The sequence below is a fragment of the Schistocerca gregaria genome, chromosome 2 (genome assembly GCF_023897955.1).
Source record: "Schistocerca gregaria isolate iqSchGreg1 chromosome 2, iqSchGreg1.2, whole genome shotgun sequence".
Classification (NCBI taxonomy): Eukaryota; Metazoa; Arthropoda; class Insecta; order Orthoptera; family Acrididae; genus Schistocerca; species Schistocerca gregaria.
The window spans coordinates 748,795,538-748,818,254 of NC_064921.1; the positions used below are offsets into that span (position 1 = coordinate 748,795,538).

A 22,717-nucleotide genomic window follows, 5' to 3' on the forward strand; every position below is an offset into this window, starting at 1 on the left:
AACATCATCAGAAATCTGTTCTCACAGTATCATTCCGATTGTTAACTAACTTGTCCAATATCTACTTGTACCCATGTACACAAAAGACAAAAAGGATCAATAAATAAAATAAACCAACATTTTCTCTTAACATGAGGCCAAATAAAACATGTGAAGAGCAGTACTTGTTTAGGCTAACTGCAGGTTGCAGAAGTGTAACTATAAATATGCACTGAAACACCAGAAAAATGCACTTGAAACTTTTAGTTTAAGGAAAATTTGAACTCAGAGCTGGAAATCTATCTCAAATAATGTATTGCAAACCGATTTCTGTAAATAAACAAAGCCAGTATTAACTTGCTTATATAAAAATATAATCACAACAAAAATTGATTGATGTACAATAATATTTACAGAATTATTTAACAACACTGAAGGCAGCACTGATGCAAAGATATTGATACATCTCAAATGTCTTCATGATCTGTATGATCATTAAACATATATGAAAAATGTTTTGAATCTGCACTTCTCTGACAATAGTCACAAATGAAACATCATATATTTACATTACACACTGTGTTTCATCTGCAGCAGGTAACATCACATTTCTTTTTTACAAGGTTCATTTGAATTTTTTTTTTAGTTAAATAAAAGTTAAACAACTACTTAAGTTGTTGTATGTGGTAGACATAATGTCTGTAGCACTTAAAGCTCCGTAGACTGTCAGCATTTATTTTTCAAGATGGAATTGGTTTCACAGAAAGCCACATTTTGATTGTGTCATGATAGCTACTAAGCCACTGTATATTTCCTTCAACTGTCTCAAGTGCCTGACTGCGTGCTGCTGTTCCAGCACCAGCCTCTGGATACTTTTCGAAGAATGCTTTCATCTGCAACAACCACATGAAAATGAATAACTGCAATACACCAACATAATTTATAAAATATAATAAGACAACTCCAATGGTTTCACTCACTGAAATAATATTTAGAAGAGAAAATACACACACACGAGAGCTACATTTTCAATCAGACCACAGTACTGGAAGAATCCAACTACATTGTGCACAAATTTAGTGTTTTGAAGGACAATACAAGTTCAAAAGCAAAGTTGAAACTTTTATGTATATGAATGTCCACTGTTTGTGTTTGTTTGTGTGTCTATCAACCTACCAGCGCTTTTGTTTGGTAAATCACATCTTCTTTGTTTTTAGATATATTTTTCCCACGTGGAATGTTTCCCTCTATTATATCCTACTATATACTCTACTACATACTAAGCAATTGTTTCAGCTCATTCATTTGTGTGAACTTTACTGAGAAGATTAATAAGTGAATAAATGATAATTTACTTCATGTACCTGTTTTAAATCATACTGTAATTTGTTTACCCTTTGCTTTAATAAATATATAAAAATAATCTCACCATCTGGATTCAATGATAGATGACTCCTGTTAGAAAAATGAGATGCAAAAATGTTAACTGTTAACAGGGCCATATCAATACAATTATAGAGAATACTTATTTGTTGATGAATATCAATATAGAAAATCATGTTATCTAGAGCTTGTGTAAGCAAAAGTAGTATATAACAGTGCAGTGATAGTGTATTGATAATACTTTGTACAGTTTAGTGTTAAATCCTTTTTTTGTTTTTTAATGTAAACTTTGATTTGTTTTACATTTCCAGATTTTCCTCTATGATGGAAGCTGTGTGGTGTGGTGTGTGAATGAACAAATGAATGAAAAAACAACCTCCATGTATTTTACTTTGCTCCATTAGATCCCAAGTATGCACCTGAATAAGAGTTTTTTTTTTTTTAACTTCTTTGTGCTACATATAGCTTTATAAGCCATGCTGTTGTCATATACACAGTCATTTAATTTTTAACCTGAATAACTACTGTATTTACACTAGTTTTAATGGCAATATTATTTTACTTCTCTTGCCACTGAATCTCTTGATTATTTATAACATAAAATAATTAATAAATAGAAACTGTTTATTCTTTTCATTTTTTCAGTATTCTCCTTACTTTAAGTTTTACATTTTTGTTTACTATGCTCACTTTTGAAAAGGAAGAAAGTTAATTCTCGTACAAAAAAGTGCTGTATCAGACTCTGTTTAACTCTTTTTGCCTTTCATTTCATTCCTATTTCACCTTCGACCCAGTTGTTTTTCTTGTGCTGCTTCTTGTTACGGCCCATTTGCTGATCTCACAATTAATTCAGTACTCATTTCTAGTTTCATGAAGGACACACAGTTCATCAGTCCTTGTGAGTTCTCTATTTACTTTGGATATCAAAGACTGAAAACTTTTCTGACAATGTCGGTTCTAAGGAGGTGAGTTAGCATTTTTGGTAGTGATCTCCAGTGTTTAGAAGATGTTTGAATTAAAAATGAAAAGCACAAAGGTGTGGATGTTTCTTAATGTTGTAGAATACCCATGATTTTGTGTTATGTGTTTATAGTTATGAATTTATTCTACCAAGTATTGATGAAAGAATCAATTAACATTGTTTAAGTTACCATGTCATTTACTAAGTTCTGGCATACTGGAACAAGCTCCATAGTAGTTGTTGAGGTTTGAGTGAATTCATTTGGATGCACATAACAGCCTAGTTTCTCTCAAAATGGGGTTCAGATCATTGCTTTGGATAGGTCACTTTAGCAAATACATACCTGGTGATCAAATGGTCAGTGTAAATTTGAAAACTGAATAAATCACGGAATAATGTAGATAGAGAGGTACAAATTGACACCCATGCTTGGAATGACATGGGGTTTTATTAGAACAAAAAAATACAAAAGTTAAAAAAATGTCCGACAGTTGGCGCTTCACCTAAACAGAACAGCAATAATTAGCATAACAAAGTAAGACAAAGCAAAGATGAAGTTCTTTACAGGAAATGCTCAATATATGCACCATCATTCCTCAACAATAGCTGTAGTTAAGGAATAATGTTATGAACAGCACTGTAAAGCATGTCCGGAGTTATGGTGAGGCATTGGCGTCGGATGTTGTCTTTCAGCATCCCTAGAGATGTCAGTCGATCACGATACACTTGCGACTTCAGGTAACCCCAACGCCAATAATCGCATGGACTGAGGTCTGGGGACCTGGGAGGCCAAGCATGACGAAAGTGGCTGCTGAGAACACAATCATCACCAAACGATGCGCACAAAAGATCTTTCACGCATCTAGCAATATGGGGTGGAGTGCCATCCTGCATAAACATCGTACGTTCCAGCAGGTGTTTATCAGCCAGGCTGCGGATGATGCGATTCTGTAACATATCAGTGTACCTCTCACCCATCACAGTGGCAGTTACTAAACCAGAATCACACATTTCCTCTAAGAAAAAAGGCCCGATAACAGTAGATGTGGTAAATCCAACCCATACCGTGACTTTCTCGCCGTGTAATGGAGTTTCCACGACAGTTCTAGGATTTTCGGTAGCCCAAATTCTGCAGTTGTGGGCGTTGACAGACCCTCGGAGCCTGAAATGAGCTTCGTTGGTCCACAACATGTTACTCAACCAATCGTCATCTTCCGTCATCTTTTGAACCGCCCACACTGCAAATGCCCTCCGCTTCACTAAATCACCAGGTAACAGTTCATGATGCCAATGGATTTTGTACGGATAGCATCGGAGGGTATGCCTAAGTGCCAACTAAACAGTAGTGTATGGAATGCCGGTGCGACGTGCGACTGCAAAAGCGCTGCCTTCCTGGTGCATAGAAGATCCCGCTACAGTCTCCATTTCTTCCTGAACTGTCTCAGCAGCATTACGCCTTGTGCTCAGTCAGCCACTACAGGGTCTATCGTCTAAACAACCCGTGGCTTCAAACTTCGAAATCATTCTCACCACAGCTGCATTTGTCAACGGACCTTTACCCATTTGAATCCCCTTCCTATGGTGATAGGATCGTAAGGATCGTAACGCTGAACTAGCTCATTCCCCATTCTGATAATATAGCTTCACTAAAAGCGCCTTTTCAGGTAACGTCAACATGCTGCGACTGCTGGCGCATCTGATTCTCTCTCTCATTACAGCTCCTTTTATACACGACTGTCATGCGCAATCACTGATGTTTTGCTGTCCGGCGCCATTAGTTGGAAACTCTGTGAACTTTTTTTTTGTTCTAATAAAACCCCATGTCATTCCAAGCATTTGTGTCAATTTTTACTTCTCTATCTACATTATTCTGTGGTTTATTAAGTTTTCAAATTTATACTGACTTTTTGATAACCCGGTACTTTGTGAAAAGGAGTATCATCATGAAGATACAGAAAAATTCAAATTCTGAACTATTTGGTGATCATGTTACTGTTTAAAGTGTCACAAACAACTGTAGATAGTAACACTACACCTATCAGCTTTTCTTAATATACATTTAATGATGTTTTTCTCTCTCACCACCTTCAATCTTGATATTTCCTAATTTTCTGTTTTTATTCCTTTTTCTTTTATTTAAATATTATTAATAGTTAGTTTTGGCTTATGAAGTAAATGATCAACAAAATAACAATATTTTTGCAATAGATCACAGACAAAAAGAATTTTGAAAATGACCTGCACAGTCTTCAAGGTACAGGTTTTATGTCAAAACGCCAACTAATAAATATATATTCGGTATCGGAACTCATCATAACTGATGCAAAAATAATGTAAAAAGAATAAGACAAAAGATGTACTTGTGCCAGACATGAGCCAAAACTGATCTGACTTACTACTCTGATTGAAATTATAATCTTTGGATTACAAACTTTTAATTTGTTTAGTTCTCAAGTATGGTGATTAAAATATGAGGCTTACTATAAATTAAATTGGTATCCTTGTGAAGAGGATCATTCTAGTGGGTAAAGTGCCGAATTTCAGCATTTATTTAATTACCAGTTTTTATTGTCAAATATGGCAGGGCAGGTTACGAAAACAAAGGACCATCATGCTGAATTTGGTGTCCTGGGGTCTTCTTCTGAAACCCCCAGATGATGGGATACAAGGTAGAGAGAAAAATACTGTCTAGTTTCTCTGAGAGGACATCCCAAGAGAGGATGAGGCCTTCTTTGTCCAAAAATAGCGCTATCTATTTCTTCTCACTATGGTGTCATCATTGTGGAAAATAAAATAATACATAGATTTCAAAGGACAACCTCCAGCAGGAGCAAATTTTAAACACATATTAATCATTTTAAAAAAATGCAGAGCAGAATGTAAATGTAAAAATGGACCAGAGAGGCTATGTAAGCCCTCATCCAGACACAGAGGAGAATTAAGCTCAGGATTGGTGAAAGGGGAATCCTGTGTCATGTTTCTGCTAATCAGTGTCCAAGGCCCTCCATCTCAGTTGGTGCAAAAGGAGCAAACACACATAGCTAGTCACAGTTATGGGTGAGAAACTTCTTTTGCACTCATTTTCCATCCCAATCATGTCATCCATAATAGCTTGATAGCTGATTGGCTTGCGCCAAAGGGCCAAAAATTTCATGTCTGAGGAGGGTATTTATGACCAAGACCGGCATTTTCTAGATTTTTGTTTTCTGGTAGAATCAACTAAATCCATGCAGCAACAACTCAATGAGAGAATACTCTGACAAAGGCAAAGGGATTCTCTCTTTTCTGTCTGCAGTGGTATGAGATTCCCCATAGGTAACCTTTGTTCCAGTAACTTGGAAGCCCACAGCTTAATGTGATGGTCTTCACTAAAGTGCCATACTTAAAGGGCCAAAGGATCCTCGAGTACTTTGCTTTTAAGAATGACCTGGTTGGCAATATTAAATAAATGAATGCTCAAATAGTACATGAGCTTCTAGAATACTTTGCCCTCTTTGTGATATGCCATTCACTAGTTTTGAGTAACTGGAGATGTGACTGCTGCTGTGATCTTCCACCAGTACCTAGTATGTCAAGAAGGGTATGTTAAGGGCAGTGTTGAGATCAGTAGACTTAACATTGTATTTCCTCTATCTATTAACTGATACAGCACCAGGCTTAAAGGTGCGCAGGGCTTGCCAGAGGTCTTGTAGCAATCAAGTATATAGCACACTGAAAGTCAACAGAATGAAAAGTATTTGTTTATGCTTTAAAGAGACAGCTGCTGATTTTTATCTCCCTTTCTAATATTTACTGCTTAGACATTAAAACACATACCAGAGTTCTGTTTACTCACCTCATCGAGTTTTTCTTGTGAACTAAAGTACTTTGTTATAGTCCGAATTAACTGGCCTAAGTATCTATTGTTCAGTGTGAATCTCTCCACTAAGTATTCCCACTCATTTCTGAAACAAAAAGTCTCATGATTTTATGTGCAAAATGTCACTTAAGTTGAAAACTACTTTAAGGCGAAAGGATCTACCCTATTTTAAAAGATTTAAGACAAATGAAATTATATTTCTCTGTACTAACATGCATCACTTATTACATTTTCATATAATGCACTCAAGTAATGGAAGCCAAAAGTAAAAGCTGCAGAATACAAGAATGAGAGATAGGTTGTGTTTAAAATTAGCAGATGTTACAAGCATGTTGACAAGATGACGAGAAAATTACTGTTCAGTCTTCATCTACTGAAACCAAACAACACATCTGCTTTTCAAAAGTAGAAAATGGACATGATGAAGATGAATTTGTTTAAAATCATACAAACTAGCCTAAATGCTAGATCAAAAGATACATGAATGCTACGAAACTTGCAAATTTGAAAGCTCAATAAAAATAAATAAATAAATAAAAAATAAAAAGTAAATGATATCTAGGAAATTATACCCAAATTATCAATTCAATGATTTACTTGAATCTTGAAACTTCGTTTTTGGGGATAGCAATTGGTACGCAGGCTGTTTCTTTGTGAGAATTCTCCTTTAACTATGCGAGGGTCCCTTGACATGCAAACAATGTATTGTAGATGTCCCTATTAAAAAAAAAAAAGAATCACAAGGGAGGCTAAACTTTGACATGCCAGCCACAGATGATTGCCCTTCAAGAAGATCAGGTGCTCACAGAACTTTTTCCACAATGCATGTATTGTAGTTCGAACTGTGTGTGCTATGGCCCCATATTGCTGAAACCACACATACTAAACATCAATTTGTGCAAGGCTCACTAACGTAGACAAATCAGTGAGAATTTATATTTAATGACACTTGTTTTCTTCAAACCACAAGGACCAATGATCCCTATTCTTGGCAATGTATACCAAACAGTCGCATGTTCTGAATGAAGGGCCCTTTCATTACATTTTCTGGGACTGTTGACACTGCAGTAGCACAAGTTTTATTTATCCGCACACCAAGCCAGCTGAAAGTGCGTCTGATAACCTGATAACTGAAGAACATTTGCACATTATGAGGTTACTTTACAAACAACTCTTCACTCACATTCTGACTAGCAGAAAAATTACATCCACAGAGTACTTGCACCACAACCAAATTAGAAATTAAAAATGGAGGTGGTTATGAAAAATTTGTCTCACAGAAGAATCAGAAAGTTAAAGGGAAAATGTATGCTTGACTGGTAAGTGCCAAAGAGATTGTAAAAATCACTAACTTACTCCTTTGACATTCAGTGGCGAACTCATGGGCCATGGAACCCCCCCCCCCCCCCCCCCCCCATTCTTCTTGTTTGTAAATTGTCAGTGGCCCTAAAGGAGTCAACCTACAAAACATCTGACTGCTGGCTGGGAACAGGACTTAAGGTTGCTGTATTGAAGTGTGCATAAAATTTATACTGCACAGCAACAAGTGACTGATTGTTAGAACAGTAGGTCTTTACCATAACTACACACTGTTCATTTGGCCAATGCATTGTCACTACTGGGGCATGTGCGAAAGAAACTTCTTGGCACCAACTTCAAATGAAATCATCCCCATCCTTAGTGCTACCACACCTTCCTCAGTGGTGCCCCATTGAAATTTCGTTGCCACACTGCACAAGCCACACAACATAATAGCAAAGTACTCTTCATTCATTGTTATTATTTCTACCACTCTAAATTTTCACACGTGTCCTTCCAGTCAAGTTCTTTAAGGAATTCAAATTAAGAATGTTATCACAAATATCAGTAGAAATAAATGTACTTCTTTTCAGGCTTACCCATAAATTTGTTGACATCTTGATGTGTTGGGTGTTCTGCTGGGTATCAGTGTTACACTGATGCCCTGCAGGAACCCAGTACCTCAAGATGTCAGTAGAACTAAGTACTGGAGAGAAAAGTTAAAGTATAATCTGTGCATTTTTATTGCATACATGAATTAATGAAAACTGTAATATTTTGCATATCTGTTAGTTTTTCCTTAAAATTAATACTAATTTTAGTGTTTGACAGGACAAATTTATTTTAAAAAATTACCTATAGAAATCCCAAATAATTTGACTGCCCACAGGATTGCCCGAAATGTAGCCAATGACTGTAAAGAAGTCCTGTGATCTTATCAAGCTCTCATCCTTTGTGTAGTTGAGGTACCTGAATAAGAATAATACAATAAGACATAAAAATATATTTTACTTGTGTTAATACCAATAATACTCAAGAGAAAATTATCTGTAATTTATAAAATAACTGGAATTGGCACTGTAGTTGTACATGTACCATTATTATGTGAAGATGAATGGAAGCTGTAATCTGAGCAACTGTGTTCACATTCTTGTTTATATTTCTACAGACAGCTCAATGTGTCTTTCACATAACCAGTGGCTAGTGCCATCCATTCTACAGTTTCTATCCCACTTATGATTTTCCACTATCCGATACACTGCCTGATAGCAAATGCGAAACATCAAGAAGGGGAGAAGAAAACAAAATGACACTTCACAATTTGAGATGTGATGTGATGATTACAAAACTGGGTTCAATTTATAATACTTGGTATAATGAGCCCACTAATAAGTACAACATTGCATTCCTGCTCCCCTGGCCTGGCTGTATACACTGATATGTTTGAGAAAGGTGTCATAAAGCTGCTATATCATCTTTTAATGCAATCTGGCCCACAACTGTTGTTAACAGTCCTTAATACCCCAGATAATGACACTGGGATAGACTTGAAAGCTGAGTTAGTCCCACACATGTTCAATTAGGGACAGTTCTGGGGAACTTGCCAGTCAAATAACTACCTCAACACCATACAGACAGTTTGTAGAGACATGTGTCATGTTTGGATGAGTGTCACCCTTTTAAAAAATGACTCCATGATACTGCCACATGTGAGGTAAAATATGAGCTTGTCAGGACTGTCATATACCACTGTGCCTGAATTTCCCAATGGCTCCCCTCACTGTGATACCATGAGTAATGCCACTGTCTCTCTCCAAACAAGGTCACTGTCATACTTTCCGATGAAATCACAATTAATTTATGAACACACTGCAATGACATTCATCAGCAGTCCATGCTCCCCGATCATGGTGCCACTGTGGTGTAACAGGCAGCCTACACATGGGACAGTAATTCCCTAGTCCAGCTGCTGTTAGTCTCTGTCAAAACGTGCAGGATGACACAGAATATTGTTTCTTGGATGGCAGGCACAGATGTGAAAAGGTTGTGATGTTCTTGGTGGACAGTATGGTGATCCTCCCTTGTGGTAGTCAGACATGTTCAACCAGAATGTTGATGATTAGTGAACCTAATCTCAAATACTGGTGCAGTCTAACATCAGGTCTCTGTCACGTCTGAATGTCCCACAAATGTGGATGCTGCATGATTCAGCCAGCTGGCCAAATGGAGACCCACATTGACACCTGTTTCAAATTCTATCAGATGCTGATAGTACTGTCTCAGACAAGTATGTGGTATCTCCATGTCCTTCACAGTGATCACTTAACACCTAGTGCTGTTCATGACTCTTAATACCCTACCAGGCATGGTAACAACACTAAACATGAACAACATTAATGCACTTCAGTGGCTGTTCTAACTAACAGAGAGAAATGCAGCTCTGGTCATTTACATACTTGCCAATGGTGTGTACATGTATGAAGTTACACTGACATCTGATCATGTCTTCTAGATGCTTTCCTCTTTCTGTCTGGCAATTTATATTTAACATTATATTTTTGCGTAATAAATCTCTCTTAATATTGTCTCTGTGTAAATATATTTTACAACATAACATTGCTACAAAATGTAATAAGTGTATTAAAATTATAAACTGTGCATCAACTATAATGTACATACATTTTGTGACAGAATTTAATAATGATTTAATAACTTGATAAAACCACTGAGATAAATTGATCATTGTGCCAGTCAACTATGTTTTTCTGTATAACTCTGAAATTAGTACAGAAGAGTTAAGTAGTGCCATACAAACAGCTTAGCATTTGGGGATTGTCTGCCCATATTTCATTTATTACCTGCGAATTGCCTCCTCATTTTGGATCCCTGCAAGCCCATACAGTAGTTTTGTTCTTTCCTGTGCATCTGTCTCAGCAACATATAATTGCCACATCTGTTCCCAGCTTTCAAATGACCCATTTGCTGACATTCCTGTAGACAAGAATTTAGCAACTGTTAGAAGTAATCTTCATTTTCATGGCAACTTCACACCTAAAAGCTTAAGTATGACATTAAATTCGGTGATTGCTTCTTAAGGCCAGAAGCAAAAGTGAAGGAATGTGTTCAATTTTAGGACACTGCTCTGTACAAGTTGTACACATTATTTCTTTGTCTACTTTTGATGTTTATGGCAAAATACAACCATATGAAGTCTTATACTGTAGGTCTTTTCATATACAATGGAGAATCAATAAGTAATGCTTTTTATTTATCTCTCTGTCCATCTTTATTTAACAGTCAAATTTATTCAAAATGAAAGTACAAATTTAGCTCAATGATGTTTCTGACTCAGCGAGTACTGTTCAGTTATCATGTAACCGGAACAGCAAGAACTATAGCACTGTAGATACATAAACAAATTTAAGAACACATTAAATCTCTGACCAAGACTGAGTGAGGTGCTAGAATCGTTAAGTGACATAGGAAAGGATAGTGTCATTCATATTTGAATGTTCCATGGCGTGCCTTACTGCCTTCATCTTATCTGAGCTTACGCTCTGTCTATGATGGTGTTATTGATGTCAGCTACCTATTGTCCTTCATCAGAATAAAAATGTTGCAGGAGAAGGAAAGGACGCACAGAAAAATGTGAAAGAATAAGAAAATTCTCTCCAAACCCAGCTAGCACAAAAGGTACAACATATACGATGTTATTAGGAAATAACTATGGACAAACAGCCAACTCTAATAATAATAATTTAAAAAAACAATGAGCTCCTGATAATCAATACGTGAAAGATGAGATTTCAAATCTCCAAGTAAACAGATCTGGATGAAACAAGCTGCAGAAGGGAAAAAAAGTAAATAAGGAGGTAGGGAGTGAATAAATATACTACTGACCATAAAAACTGCATCCCCAAGAAGAACAGCAAATAATAAAACTTGACTTATTATGTGTATGGAATATAGTAACAAGAACAGATGATTAATTTTGTAGGAGATTTATGAGTGAACAGAAGGTGAAATTTAGTACATGGTGCTCAAACGCAGTCAAACATCAAGTCAAACTGAGTTTGGATGACAGATACGAGTAGGTCATCACATGGCAGTTGAACTCTGTGCCAGAGCTCATCATAGTGGCTGGGAAGGGATGGTATGTCAAAATTTTGGCAACCCATGACCAAATATTTTCAAATGGCAACAGATCTGGCGAATGTGCTGCTTGGGCAACAGTCAGACATGCCTTGTAGCGAGGTAGGTCACGTGTCTTGTTGCAAGATGATGTCATGGAGATTTTGAAGAGCGGGCACAGCCACTTGCCCTACATATCAGAAATGTAACAGCTGCTGCCCAACATACATGCTACATTAAACAGAGTTGATTGTGTTGTGTACCCTGTGGAACCCCATACCATCACACCAAGTGCTGGGACCCATATGACAATGAAGATTACAATCAGGCAACATTCAACTTCTTCGGAGCCTCTTCACATGGGTTCCATCATAATGCTGAATGCAGAACTGGGACTCATATGAGAAGACGATGTGCTGTCACTCTTGTGCTCAGTGTTGTTGTTAGGCACAAAACTCTTTATGTCCACTCCTGCTCCATTGCTGTGAGTGGTTGGGCTCATGTGACATGATGCTCAAACACTGGCAGCTTGTCGTTCACTAGATGTAATGCCTCGAGTCACCATCAATATCAGCCCCCGGCAATGACAGTAAACTCCTTCCCCCTGAAATCAGTACTTAGAATGGAAAATGGCATGGCCTGTGCATCTTTCAGCAGGGGAGAGGGTGGAGGGGATGAAGTGGCAGAACTCTCCACCAGCAGATCCAAAATCATAGGCTTGGGGGCTGGCCCCCACAAGAGGCCCGCCAAAGGTCTGCAAGAGCAGCGGAGATAGCAGTGTGCCGAAGACAGCAGGTTGTGTCAGTACAATTTCTGTGAGGAAAGGCAGACTCCAAAAATTATGATCCCCTCACCAGCCTTATGACAAGTGGAGCCACGTGGAGAGGATAAGAGGGACAGTGGTGATGATGCTGGTCTCTGTCTTCGTAATCTGTGACAGAGGCAGAGGCTGGGTTGGGGATATTGATTGCGACTGTGATTGCGAGTGGAACTGTGACGGGTGAGGTAGACATGCCTGGCTGCATCGTCAAACAACTGACAGCCTCTGTGGCATACAATGAGCACTTTGATCCTTTGCAGATGCTAGCCAAATGTGTGCACCCAGACGCAAGTGCCCTGCTTGTAGACAGGCCTGCACACGAGCTGGGCACATTGTTTGGGATGCAGGAGGTCCAACAGGGTCAGATCCCGGTGTCTGTGCTCAATTTTGGCCAAACTGATTCCACTGATGGCAGGTGGGGAGGATCTATATGTTGTGAAGAAGCCGTAAAAGGCATAACTGGTAGATGACATCAGCAATATCTTCCATATCTGAATGCTGAATACCCAGACCACCTGCCCAGCCTTCGTGTTGGATGCAGGATGAAAGGGGGCAGCAGTCAGGTGTTCAGTGCCATTGTGGCAACAGGAGACTTGGAACTGTGCCAGTGAAAATTGGGGTTAGTTGTCGAACACCAAGCCTCAATGGCAAAAATGGTCTTGAGGGCAGGGATGGTAGTAGGATTAGAAGTGGACTGTATATAAAGGACATATGGGAAGTTTCCACCACTAGCAACCACAAAGAATCTTGAAATGGTATGGCAAAATCAACTTAGATTTCTCCCATGGGTGGTCAAAGCAGGGATATTGCAATAAATGTAGCACAGAGGCCTCCTGATTGTGAGAGTACGCATGACTAGAGTGGTATGTGCATTCAATGTCAGCACTGATGCTGGGCAAATGCCTCCACGTGTGACATCTCCCAGTGCAAACATGAAGGAGCTCAAGGATGGAGGACAGAGTATGAACAAAATGACAACCCTGCATTCAGCTTTCTGTGGCCAATGTTAAGACACGCTTCATGGCATTGAGCCTGTAACACAGTGAAAAATAATTGCAAAAAGCCATATGGTCTGGTGGGAAACATGCTGTGGTCATCCTTTCTAAACTGCAGACAAAACTATTTTCAGAATTGGGTCACAGGAAGATGCTTGCACTACCTCATGCATGATTAGCGGCAATTTATCCATGGTTTGTTGGAGATGTTGATCCAGAGCAAAACAAACTGTCTCCTTGCGGCTGAATTCCGTGTCAGGGCCAAGAGGAAGGTGGGACAAGACATCTGCGCTGATGTGTTGGGCGAAAGTGGATTTCATAGTGTTACCCACTTAAAAACAATGCCCGGCAATGTGATACTGCGCCATGTTTTCCAGGAGCTGATCAATGCCTGAACAATGTCAGTAGGTGGAACACTTAGCCATACAAATACACACAAAATACGTTGACCCTGTAAATAGTTGCCAAAGTCACCTCCTCAGTTTGTGAATAGTTGAGATGCAGTGCAGTTAGCGTTTTGGAGGCAAAGGTGCTTGAGCCTTCAGAACCATCTGAGACCTTGTGAGACAAAACTACTGCACTGCTGTACTGAGACACATCTGTCGCTAGCCTTGGCACATACGGCATGAAATGGCATCACTTTAAGACCATCCTTTGAATCACTGTTGACTGGCAGCCGGCCACACTAATTTTACACCCTTCTTGCACAGCTGATTTAGGAAGAGGGCAGGTGATTTGTGCCACTTGATGAATAATGTTGGCAGAGTACATGATTTTTTCCAGCAACAACTGCAATTGGGGGGCCTGGCATGGTTATGATCACATCGACATGGTCATGCGTGGTACCCTTGTCACTAAGAATGTGCCCCAAATATTTGATCCTGAGGACAAAGGAACTCCACTTTTCCAACTGATAGTGTAAGCCATTTCCTTGGAGGCATTTAGAAAGGGACAAAAGATTCCTGTGATGTTCCACATGTAACCCAGTAACAATGATATCATCCAAATAACTAATACAGTGCAGAATACCTTAGGCCAACTGTTGTAAATACTTTTTGAGAATGGCAGGTGCTCTCGCAACCCCAAACAGGAAGTGATTGTACCTATTTAAGCCAAATGGCATATGTAAGAACATCAACTGACATGATACATCATTGATAGGCAGTTGGAGATACAATGTGTGATCAAAAGTATCTGGACATCCCCAAAAACATATGTTTCTCATATTAGGTGCATTGTGCTGCTACCTACTGCCAGGTATTCCATATCAACAGCCTCAGTAGTCACTAGACATCATGCGAGAGCAGAATGGGGTGCTCCACTGAACTCATGGACTTCGAACGTGCTCAGGTGATTGGGTGTCACTTGTGTCATACAAGTGTACAGGCTGACCTTGTCTGTTGACTGACAGAGACCGCAAACAGTTGAAGAGGGTCATAATGTGTAATAGGCAGACATCTGTCCAGACCATCACAGAGGAATTCCAAACTGCATCAGGATCCACTGCAAGCACTATGACAGTTAGGTGGGTGATGAGAAAACTTGGATTTCATGGTCGAAAAGCTGCTCATAAGCCACACAACACGCTGGTAAATGACAAACGAAACCTCACTTGGTGTAAAGAGCATAAACATTGGACAATTGAACAGTGGAAAAACACTGTGTGGAGTGACGAATCATGGTACACAATGGGGCAGTCCGATGGGAGTGGGGTGGGTATGGCGAATGCCCGATGGACGTCATCTGCCAGCGTGTGTGTAGTGCCAACACTATAAGTTGGATGCAGTGGTGTTATGGTGAGGTCATGTTTTCCATGGAGGGGTCTTGTACCCCTTGTTGTTTTGCATGGCACTATCACAGAACATGCCTACTTTGATGTTTCAAACACTTTCTTGCTTCCCACTTTTGAAGAGCAATTCGAGGATGGCGATAGCATCTTTCAACACAATCAAGCACCTGTTCATAATGCACGGCCTGTGGTGGAGACATTACATGACAATAACATCCCTGTAATGGACTGGCCTGCACAGAGTCCTGACCTGAATCCTATAGAGCACTTTTGGGATGTTCTGGAATTCCGACTTCATGCCAGGCCTCACCAACCGACATCGATACCTCTCCTCAGTGCAGCACTCCATGAAGAATGGACTGCCATTCCCCAAAAAAACCCTCCAGCACCTGACTGAATGTATGCCTGCAAGAGTGGAAGCTGTTATCAAGGCTGAGGGTGGGCCAACACCATATTGCAATACCAGCATTACTGGTGGAGGGCACCACAAACCTGTAAGTCATTTTCAGCCAGGTGTCCAGATACTTTTGATCACATAGTGTATGCATCCTTTAAATCTGTCTTTGAAAAAAGTGCCCCCCCAGCCCATTTAGTTAACAATTCCTGTGAGCAAGGCAACGGATGGAGATCAATGCTGGACTGGAAATTAATAGCAAGCTTAAAAGCACCACACATGTGTAAGGATCTGTTATATTTTTAAGGGCCACCTTAGGTGTCACCCATTGACTGGTGGGAACTATGGAAATAATGCACTGGTCCTGAAGCCTTGCGAGTTCCTCTTGAAATGGAAGCAGGTGAGGTCTACAAAATTTTTGCACAATTGTAGGTTTCACAGAGATGTAGCGGTAAAATTATGTGCACACCTGAGTACTGGATCAAAAATCTCTTTGTATGAAACAAACAGAGTATCAAGTTGAGAAAAAGCTACTGTTTTGGACACACTGCTTGCCACAGGCATCACAATCCACTCCACAGGCATCACAATCCACTGCATGGTGCAGGCAGCCACTTCTGGTTGTGAAGCCTGTCACAGTGCCAATGACGGAGGGTGTTTCTGAACTGCTCATTTAACATTACAAAAGCGACACTCAAGAATGTTACTCACACAGTAAACTAGAATAACTGAATATTTTTCTAAATGGAAGTTACAGTAATTATTTCATGATACCATTTCTAAATTTTCCAAACTTGGACCTTTGCGGAGCATTGATAGGCCCAACTGTCCTCCTTTATTACAACACTTAATCTCAGAGAAACATTCTGTGTACTGTTCACTGACACAGTGAAATTTCACATCAATATGCTTGCTTCATTTGACTGTGCTGGTTTGATCATTTCGATGGCACTTTGAAGCAATCTCAAAAGATTTATAAGTTGTAACCACTTCACCAAGACTAGGATTGGACTTGACCAAAGCTTTTGTTGTGACGTCCCTGTCAGGGGGAAAGTGCACAATCACATCCCAAATTAGAGATTCCAAATACAAAAGTTTGTAGCTCTGACATGTGAAAGAGCATTTGCGTGCAGAATCCTGCAAGTCGGCAGCCCATGCTGCATAAGACTGCTCCCATTGTTTATGGTACTGACTGTACTGTAGGCTAGCTGCAACAGGGGTCATCTGCTGTGAACTGCTGTGACAATGACAACTGTTGCTTCCGAAGGTCCACAAACTTGGCATCCATAACATGGGCATGAGTGGTAATGTGTCACTGATGGCACAGTATGGTAATAGCTTGTCTGCTGCATTTTTGCTTTTGTCTGCTCACTTTATTACACATACTATAAGACACACTGATTAAACAAGATAAGCTATTTGTATTGCCATCTTTGTACAACAGCAGACCAGTGACACAGACAGTACATTCAGGAGGACGACGGTTCAATCCCGTCTCCGGCCATCCTGATTTAGGTTTTCCGTGATTTCCCTAAATCGCTTCAGGCAAATGCCGGGATGGTTCCTTTGAAAGGGCACGGCCGATTTCCTTCCCAATCCTTCCCTTACCCGAGCTTGCGCTCCGTCTCTAATGACCTCGTTGTCGACGGGACGTTAAACACTAACCACCACCACCACCACCACCACCACAGACAGTACATACTGTCCCAGATAACTCTCATTTTCTTATTACGCTAGTTGATAACTTTTGGAGACCCTATTGTAAACATTATGTTTTACCAACCCTGTAACATTTTAAACATCCACCCTTAAAATATGATGTTTTCTTTCAATAACTATCACATTTTTAGTTACTCACACAGTAAACTGAAATAACTGAAGTTATGATAACTGTTTCATGATGCCATTTTTAAATTGTTCATACCTAGGCCTTTGCAGAGCATTGGTAAGTATGTCTGCCAACTGTCCTCTTCTACTACAATACTTTATCTCAAACAAACACAGTGGAATTTCACATCAATATGTTTGCTTCGTCTAACTATGCTGATTTGATAATTTGCAATAACACTTTGTCTACAAGAAGAATGGTCTCCAGTTCTCTTCTGGGTAGCTCATGCAGAAGGGGCTTGATGTGTTTCATTCCTTTGCTGCATTCTGCTGCTGGCATGTACAGGGTGTATCAAAAAGAATCATCTGATTTGGCATGTCTATATTTCTGAAACTGATAAACATATAGAATGAATTTTGTTTTCTTGATGATTGGAAACTCCAAAAGTTTTTTTTTTTTTTTTGTCATACCTTTTCATAGGTTTTCAATGTGGCCCCCCTTGAGATGCACGGCATATGTCAACGCAGTATTCATATTGTTCCCATACTGCAGTGAGCGCGTCTTGAGATACAGTTCCCGCAGCTGCTATTATGAGACGTCTCAGTTCATTCATTGTTGATGGTAATGGAGGGACATAAACAGAGTCTTTTATAAACCCCCAAATAAACAAATACAGTCAGGTCCTGTGACCTAGGAGGCCAGTAATGTAACGCTGAATCATTGGATCCAGTGCAACCCATCCATGGTTCAGTAATCCTTTGATTTAAAAATTCCTGCACATCCACACGCCAGTGTGGAGGTGTCCCATCCTATTGGTAAATGATGTTTGAATTGGTCTCTAACTGTGGGAAAAGAAAACTATGGCAGATGCATTCGATGTCTGTATCAGACACTCAGGGATAGCCTAATGATTTGCCTTTACACAAACAAGTTGTTTCTCGGGATTGTTCATGCCATCATCTAATGCTCTGTGCTGTAGGAGAATTCACACCATACCTTGTATGAAAGTCACGCTGAACAGTTGTTAGTGTGACCCGCACTGCACAGAATGTAGAACACAAAATGCTCTCTGTTGTCCCGACACCATTCTTACTAGAACTGAAGTGGGTGCACACTACTGCTATCGAGCGGGAACCATGTAAAACTCAAGAGTTTGCTCCTTCCAATAGTACATTGTTCATATCTCAAATAACGTAATAGTTATAATTTTTTTCAAATCGGATAATTCTTTTTGATACACCCTGTATTCTGCTTCAGTTGATGAAGTTACACAAAAAAAAAAAAACAACAACAACTAATGGGAGCACCATTATAGAGAATAATGTGTGCACTTATACTCTTTCAGTCTTGGAAGTATGTGCATAATTACATCACAATACATGTTTAGATGTACAGTATTTCCATCTATTTTCTGACAGAAAAGGCCATACTTTTTGGAATCCTGTACATATCTCAAGAGTTCTTTTGACATTTTGTAACACTCCTTCTCTGGGCCTCCTGTGAAGTGGCTCTCACAGTTAAATGTAAATCCAAGATCTGGTCTAATTTTACATGACAAATATAGAAGATTCTGTGGCTTCACAGTAAGAAAATTTAATGTTTTCATGTTTTCATCCTCTTCATTTTCTTCACTTGTCTCCCTGTCTGAAATTAATTGAGTGTTCAGTCCTTCAGTTAGCCATATTGGATTTTTTGTACTTTTTTCATATGTTATTCATGATGTAGAAATAGTGCATCCTCTGTCTTCATTAAATGTATCCCTAATTATGATATGGATTTTCAATCACAGACATTTCAAAATTCTTTTTTTGTTTGTTTAGCATCTTTCCAATTTTCTCAAAGCCTTGTTCTGTAATGATTCCATCATCAACATGAGCATTTCTGCAGTTGCATATTTAAATATGAACTGATTAGATTTCAACTGAATTAGTCCTTCTGCTTTTAGGAAATCTGAAATGTCAGAATTTTATTTCATCTGACTGGAGCTTGTTTAAGTCCACACAGAGTTTTCTTCAAAGCACAATTATTTCCCCTTATCTTTGTGCCCTTCAGGCATCTTCAACAGTCTCTTCATCCATTTTTCCACAGAAAAAGGTTGTTTTTACATCAAACACTCTCATATAGATATTTTTGTCTGTTGCCACAGAAAACAACAGTCTTGGTGAACTTGTATCTACTACTGGGGTAAATAATTCCTTAAAATCTATATCTTTTTCTTGCTGATAACATCTGACACCCTCCATGAACCATAGACCTTGCCGTTGGTGGGGAGGCTTGCGTGCCTCAGCGATACAGATGGCTGTACCGTAGGTGCAACCACAAGGGAGGGGTATCTGTTGAGAGGTCAGACAAACGTGTGGTTCCTGAAAAGGGGCAGCAGCCTTTTCAGTAGTTGCAGGGGCAACAGTCTGGATGATTGACTGATCTGGCCTTGTAACATTAACCAAAACGGCCTTGCTGTGCTGGTACTGCAAACAGCTGAAAGCAAGGGTAAACTACAGCCATAAATTTCTCCCGAGGGCATGCATCTACATCTACATCTACATCTACATGACTACTCTGCAATTCACATTTAAGTGCTTGGCAGAGGGTTCATCGAACCACAATCATACTATCTCTCTACTATTCCACTCTCGAACAGCGAGCGGGAAAAACGAACAACTAAACCTTTCTGTTCGAGCTCTGATTTCTCTTATTTTATTTTGATGATCATTCCTACCTATGTAGGTTGGGCTCAACAAAATATTTTCGCATTCGGAAGAGAAAGTTGGTGACTGAAATTTCGTAAAAAGGTCTCGCAGCGACGAAAAACGTCTATGCTGTAATGACTTCCATCCCAACTCGTGTATCATATCTGCCACACTCTCTCCCCTATAACGCGATAATACAAAACGAGCTGCCCTTCTTTGCACCCTCTCGATGTCCTCCGTCAATCCCACCTGGTAAGGATCCCACACCGCGCAGCAATATTCTAACAGAGGACGAACGAGTGTAGTGTAAGCTGTCTCTTTGGTGGACTTGTTGCATCTTCTAAGTGTCCTGCCAATGAAACGCAACCTTTGGCTCGCCTTCCCGACAATATTATCTATGTGGTCCTTCCAACTGAAGTTGTTTGTAATTTTAACACCCAGGTACTTAGCTGAATTGACAGCCTTATTATATGATTAAATAATGAGGGCGTCCTCATGGGTAAAATATTCCGGAGGTAAAATAGTCCCCCATTCGGATCTCCGGGCGGGGACTACTCAGGAGGACGTCATTATCAGGAGAAAGAAAACTGGCGTTCTACGGATCGGAGCGTGGAATGTCAGATCCCTTAATGGGGCAGGTAGGTTAGAAAATTTAAAAAGGGAAATGGATAGGTTAAAGTTAGATATAGTGGGAATTAGTGAAGTTCGGTGGCAGGAGGAACAAGACTTCTAGTCAGGTGACTACAGGGTTATAAACACAAAATCAAATAGGGGTAATGCAGGAGTAGGTTTAATAATGAATAGGAACATTGGAATGCGGGTAAGCTACTACAAACAGCATAGTGAACACATTATTGTGGCCAAGATAGATACGAAGCCCACACCTACTACAGTAGTACAAGTTTATATGCCAACTAGCTCTGCAGATGATGAAGAAATTGATGAAATGTATGATGAGATAAAAGAAATTATTCAGGTAGTGAAGGAAGAAGAAAATTTAATAGTCATGGGTGACTGGAATTCGGTAGCAAGAAAAGGGAGAGAAGGAAATGTAGTAGGTGAATATGGACTGGGGCAAAGAAATGAAAGAGGAAGCCGCCTGGTAGAATTTTGCACAGAGCACAACTTAATCATAGGTAACACTTGGTTAAAGAATCTTAAAAGAAGGCTGTATACATGGAAGAAGCCTGGAGATACTGACAGGTATCAGATAGATTATATAATGGTAAGACAGAGATTTAGGAAGCAGGTTTTAAATTGTAAGACATTTCCAGGGGCAGATGTGGACCCTGACCACAATCTATTGGTTATGACCTGTAGATTAAAACTAAAGAAACTGCAAAAAGGTGGGAATTTAAGGAGATGGAACCTGGATAAACTGAAAGAACCAGAGGTTCTACAGAGTTTCAGGGAGAGCATAAGGGAGCAATTGACAGAAATGGGGGAAAGAAATACAGTAGAAGAAGAATGGGTAGCTTTGAGGGATGAAGTAGTGAAGGCAGTAGAGGATCAAGTAGGTAAAAAGACGAGGGCTAGTAGAAATCCTTGGGTGACAGAAGAAATATTGAATTTAATTGATGAAAGGAGAAAATATAAAAATGCAGTAAATGAAGCAGGCAAAAAGGAATACAGACGTCTCAAAAATGAGATCGACAGGAAGTGCAAAATGGCTAAGCAGGGATGGCTAGAGGACAAATGTAAGGATGTAGAGGCTTATCTCACTAGGGGTAAGATAGATAGTGCCTACAGGAAAATTAAAGAGACCTTTGGAGATAAGAGAACCACTCGTATGAACAGCAAGGGCTCAGATGGAAACCCAGTTCTAAGCAAAGAAGGGAAAGCAGAAAGGTGGAAGGAGTATATAGAGGGCCTATACAAGGGCGATGTACTTGAGTACAATATTATGGAAATGGAAGAGGATGTAGATGAAGATGAAATGGAAAATACGATACTGCATGAAGAGTTTGACAGAGCACTGAAAGACCTGAGTTGTAACAAGGCCCCCGGAGTAGACAACATTCCATTGGAACTACTGATGGCCTTGGGAGAGCCAGTCCTGACAAAACTCTACCATCTGGTAAGCAAGATGTATGACACAGGCGAAATACCCTCAGACTTCAAGAAGAATATAATTCCAATCCCAAAGAAAGCAGCTGTTGACATGTGAAAATTACCGAACTATCAGTTTAATAAGTCACAGCTGCAAAATACTAACACGAATTCTTTACAGACGAATGTAAAAACTAGTAGAAGCTGACCTCGGGGAAGATCAGTATAGCTTCCGTAGAAATGTTGGAACACGTGAGGCAATACTGACCCTACGACTTATCTTAGAAGAAAGATTAAGGAAAGGCAAACCTACGTTTCTAGCATTTGTAGACTTAGAGAAAGCTTTTGACAATGTTGACTGGAATACTCTCCTTCAAATTCTGAAGGTGGCAGGGGTAAAATACAGGGAGCGAAAGGCTATTTACAATTTGTACAGAAACCAGATGGCAGTTATTAGAGTCGAGGGGCATGAAAGGGAATCAGTGGTTGGTAAGGGAGTGAGACAGGGTTGTAGTCTCTCCCCGATGTTATTCAATCTGT

The 22,717-nt window shown here is 39.6% G+C and overlaps 1 protein-coding gene across 6 annotated transcripts in view; it reads right to left on the reverse strand.

Moving 5' to 3' along the window:
• Positions 1 to 277: 277 nt before the first annotated feature.
• The window catches only part of LOC126334926 (glutamyl aminopeptidase-like), a 431,383-nt gene continuing 408,943 nt past the window's right edge, over positions 278 to 22,717 (reverse strand). For all 6 annotated transcript variants that reach the window (XM_049997648.1, XM_049997649.1, XM_049997652.1 and 3 more), the window contains 4 exons: positions 10,340 to 10,472; positions 8,337 to 8,450; positions 6,159 to 6,267; positions 278 to 872 (listed from right to left, as the gene is read on the reverse strand). In XM_049997648.1, the coding sequence (XP_049853605.1) occupies positions 720 to 872; positions 6,159 to 6,267; positions 8,337 to 8,450; positions 10,340 to 10,472 (509 nt within the window). In that variant the 3' untranslated portion in view covers positions 278 to 719. The remainder of the gene's footprint in view (positions 873 to 6,158; positions 6,268 to 8,336; positions 8,451 to 10,339; positions 10,473 to 22,717) is intronic.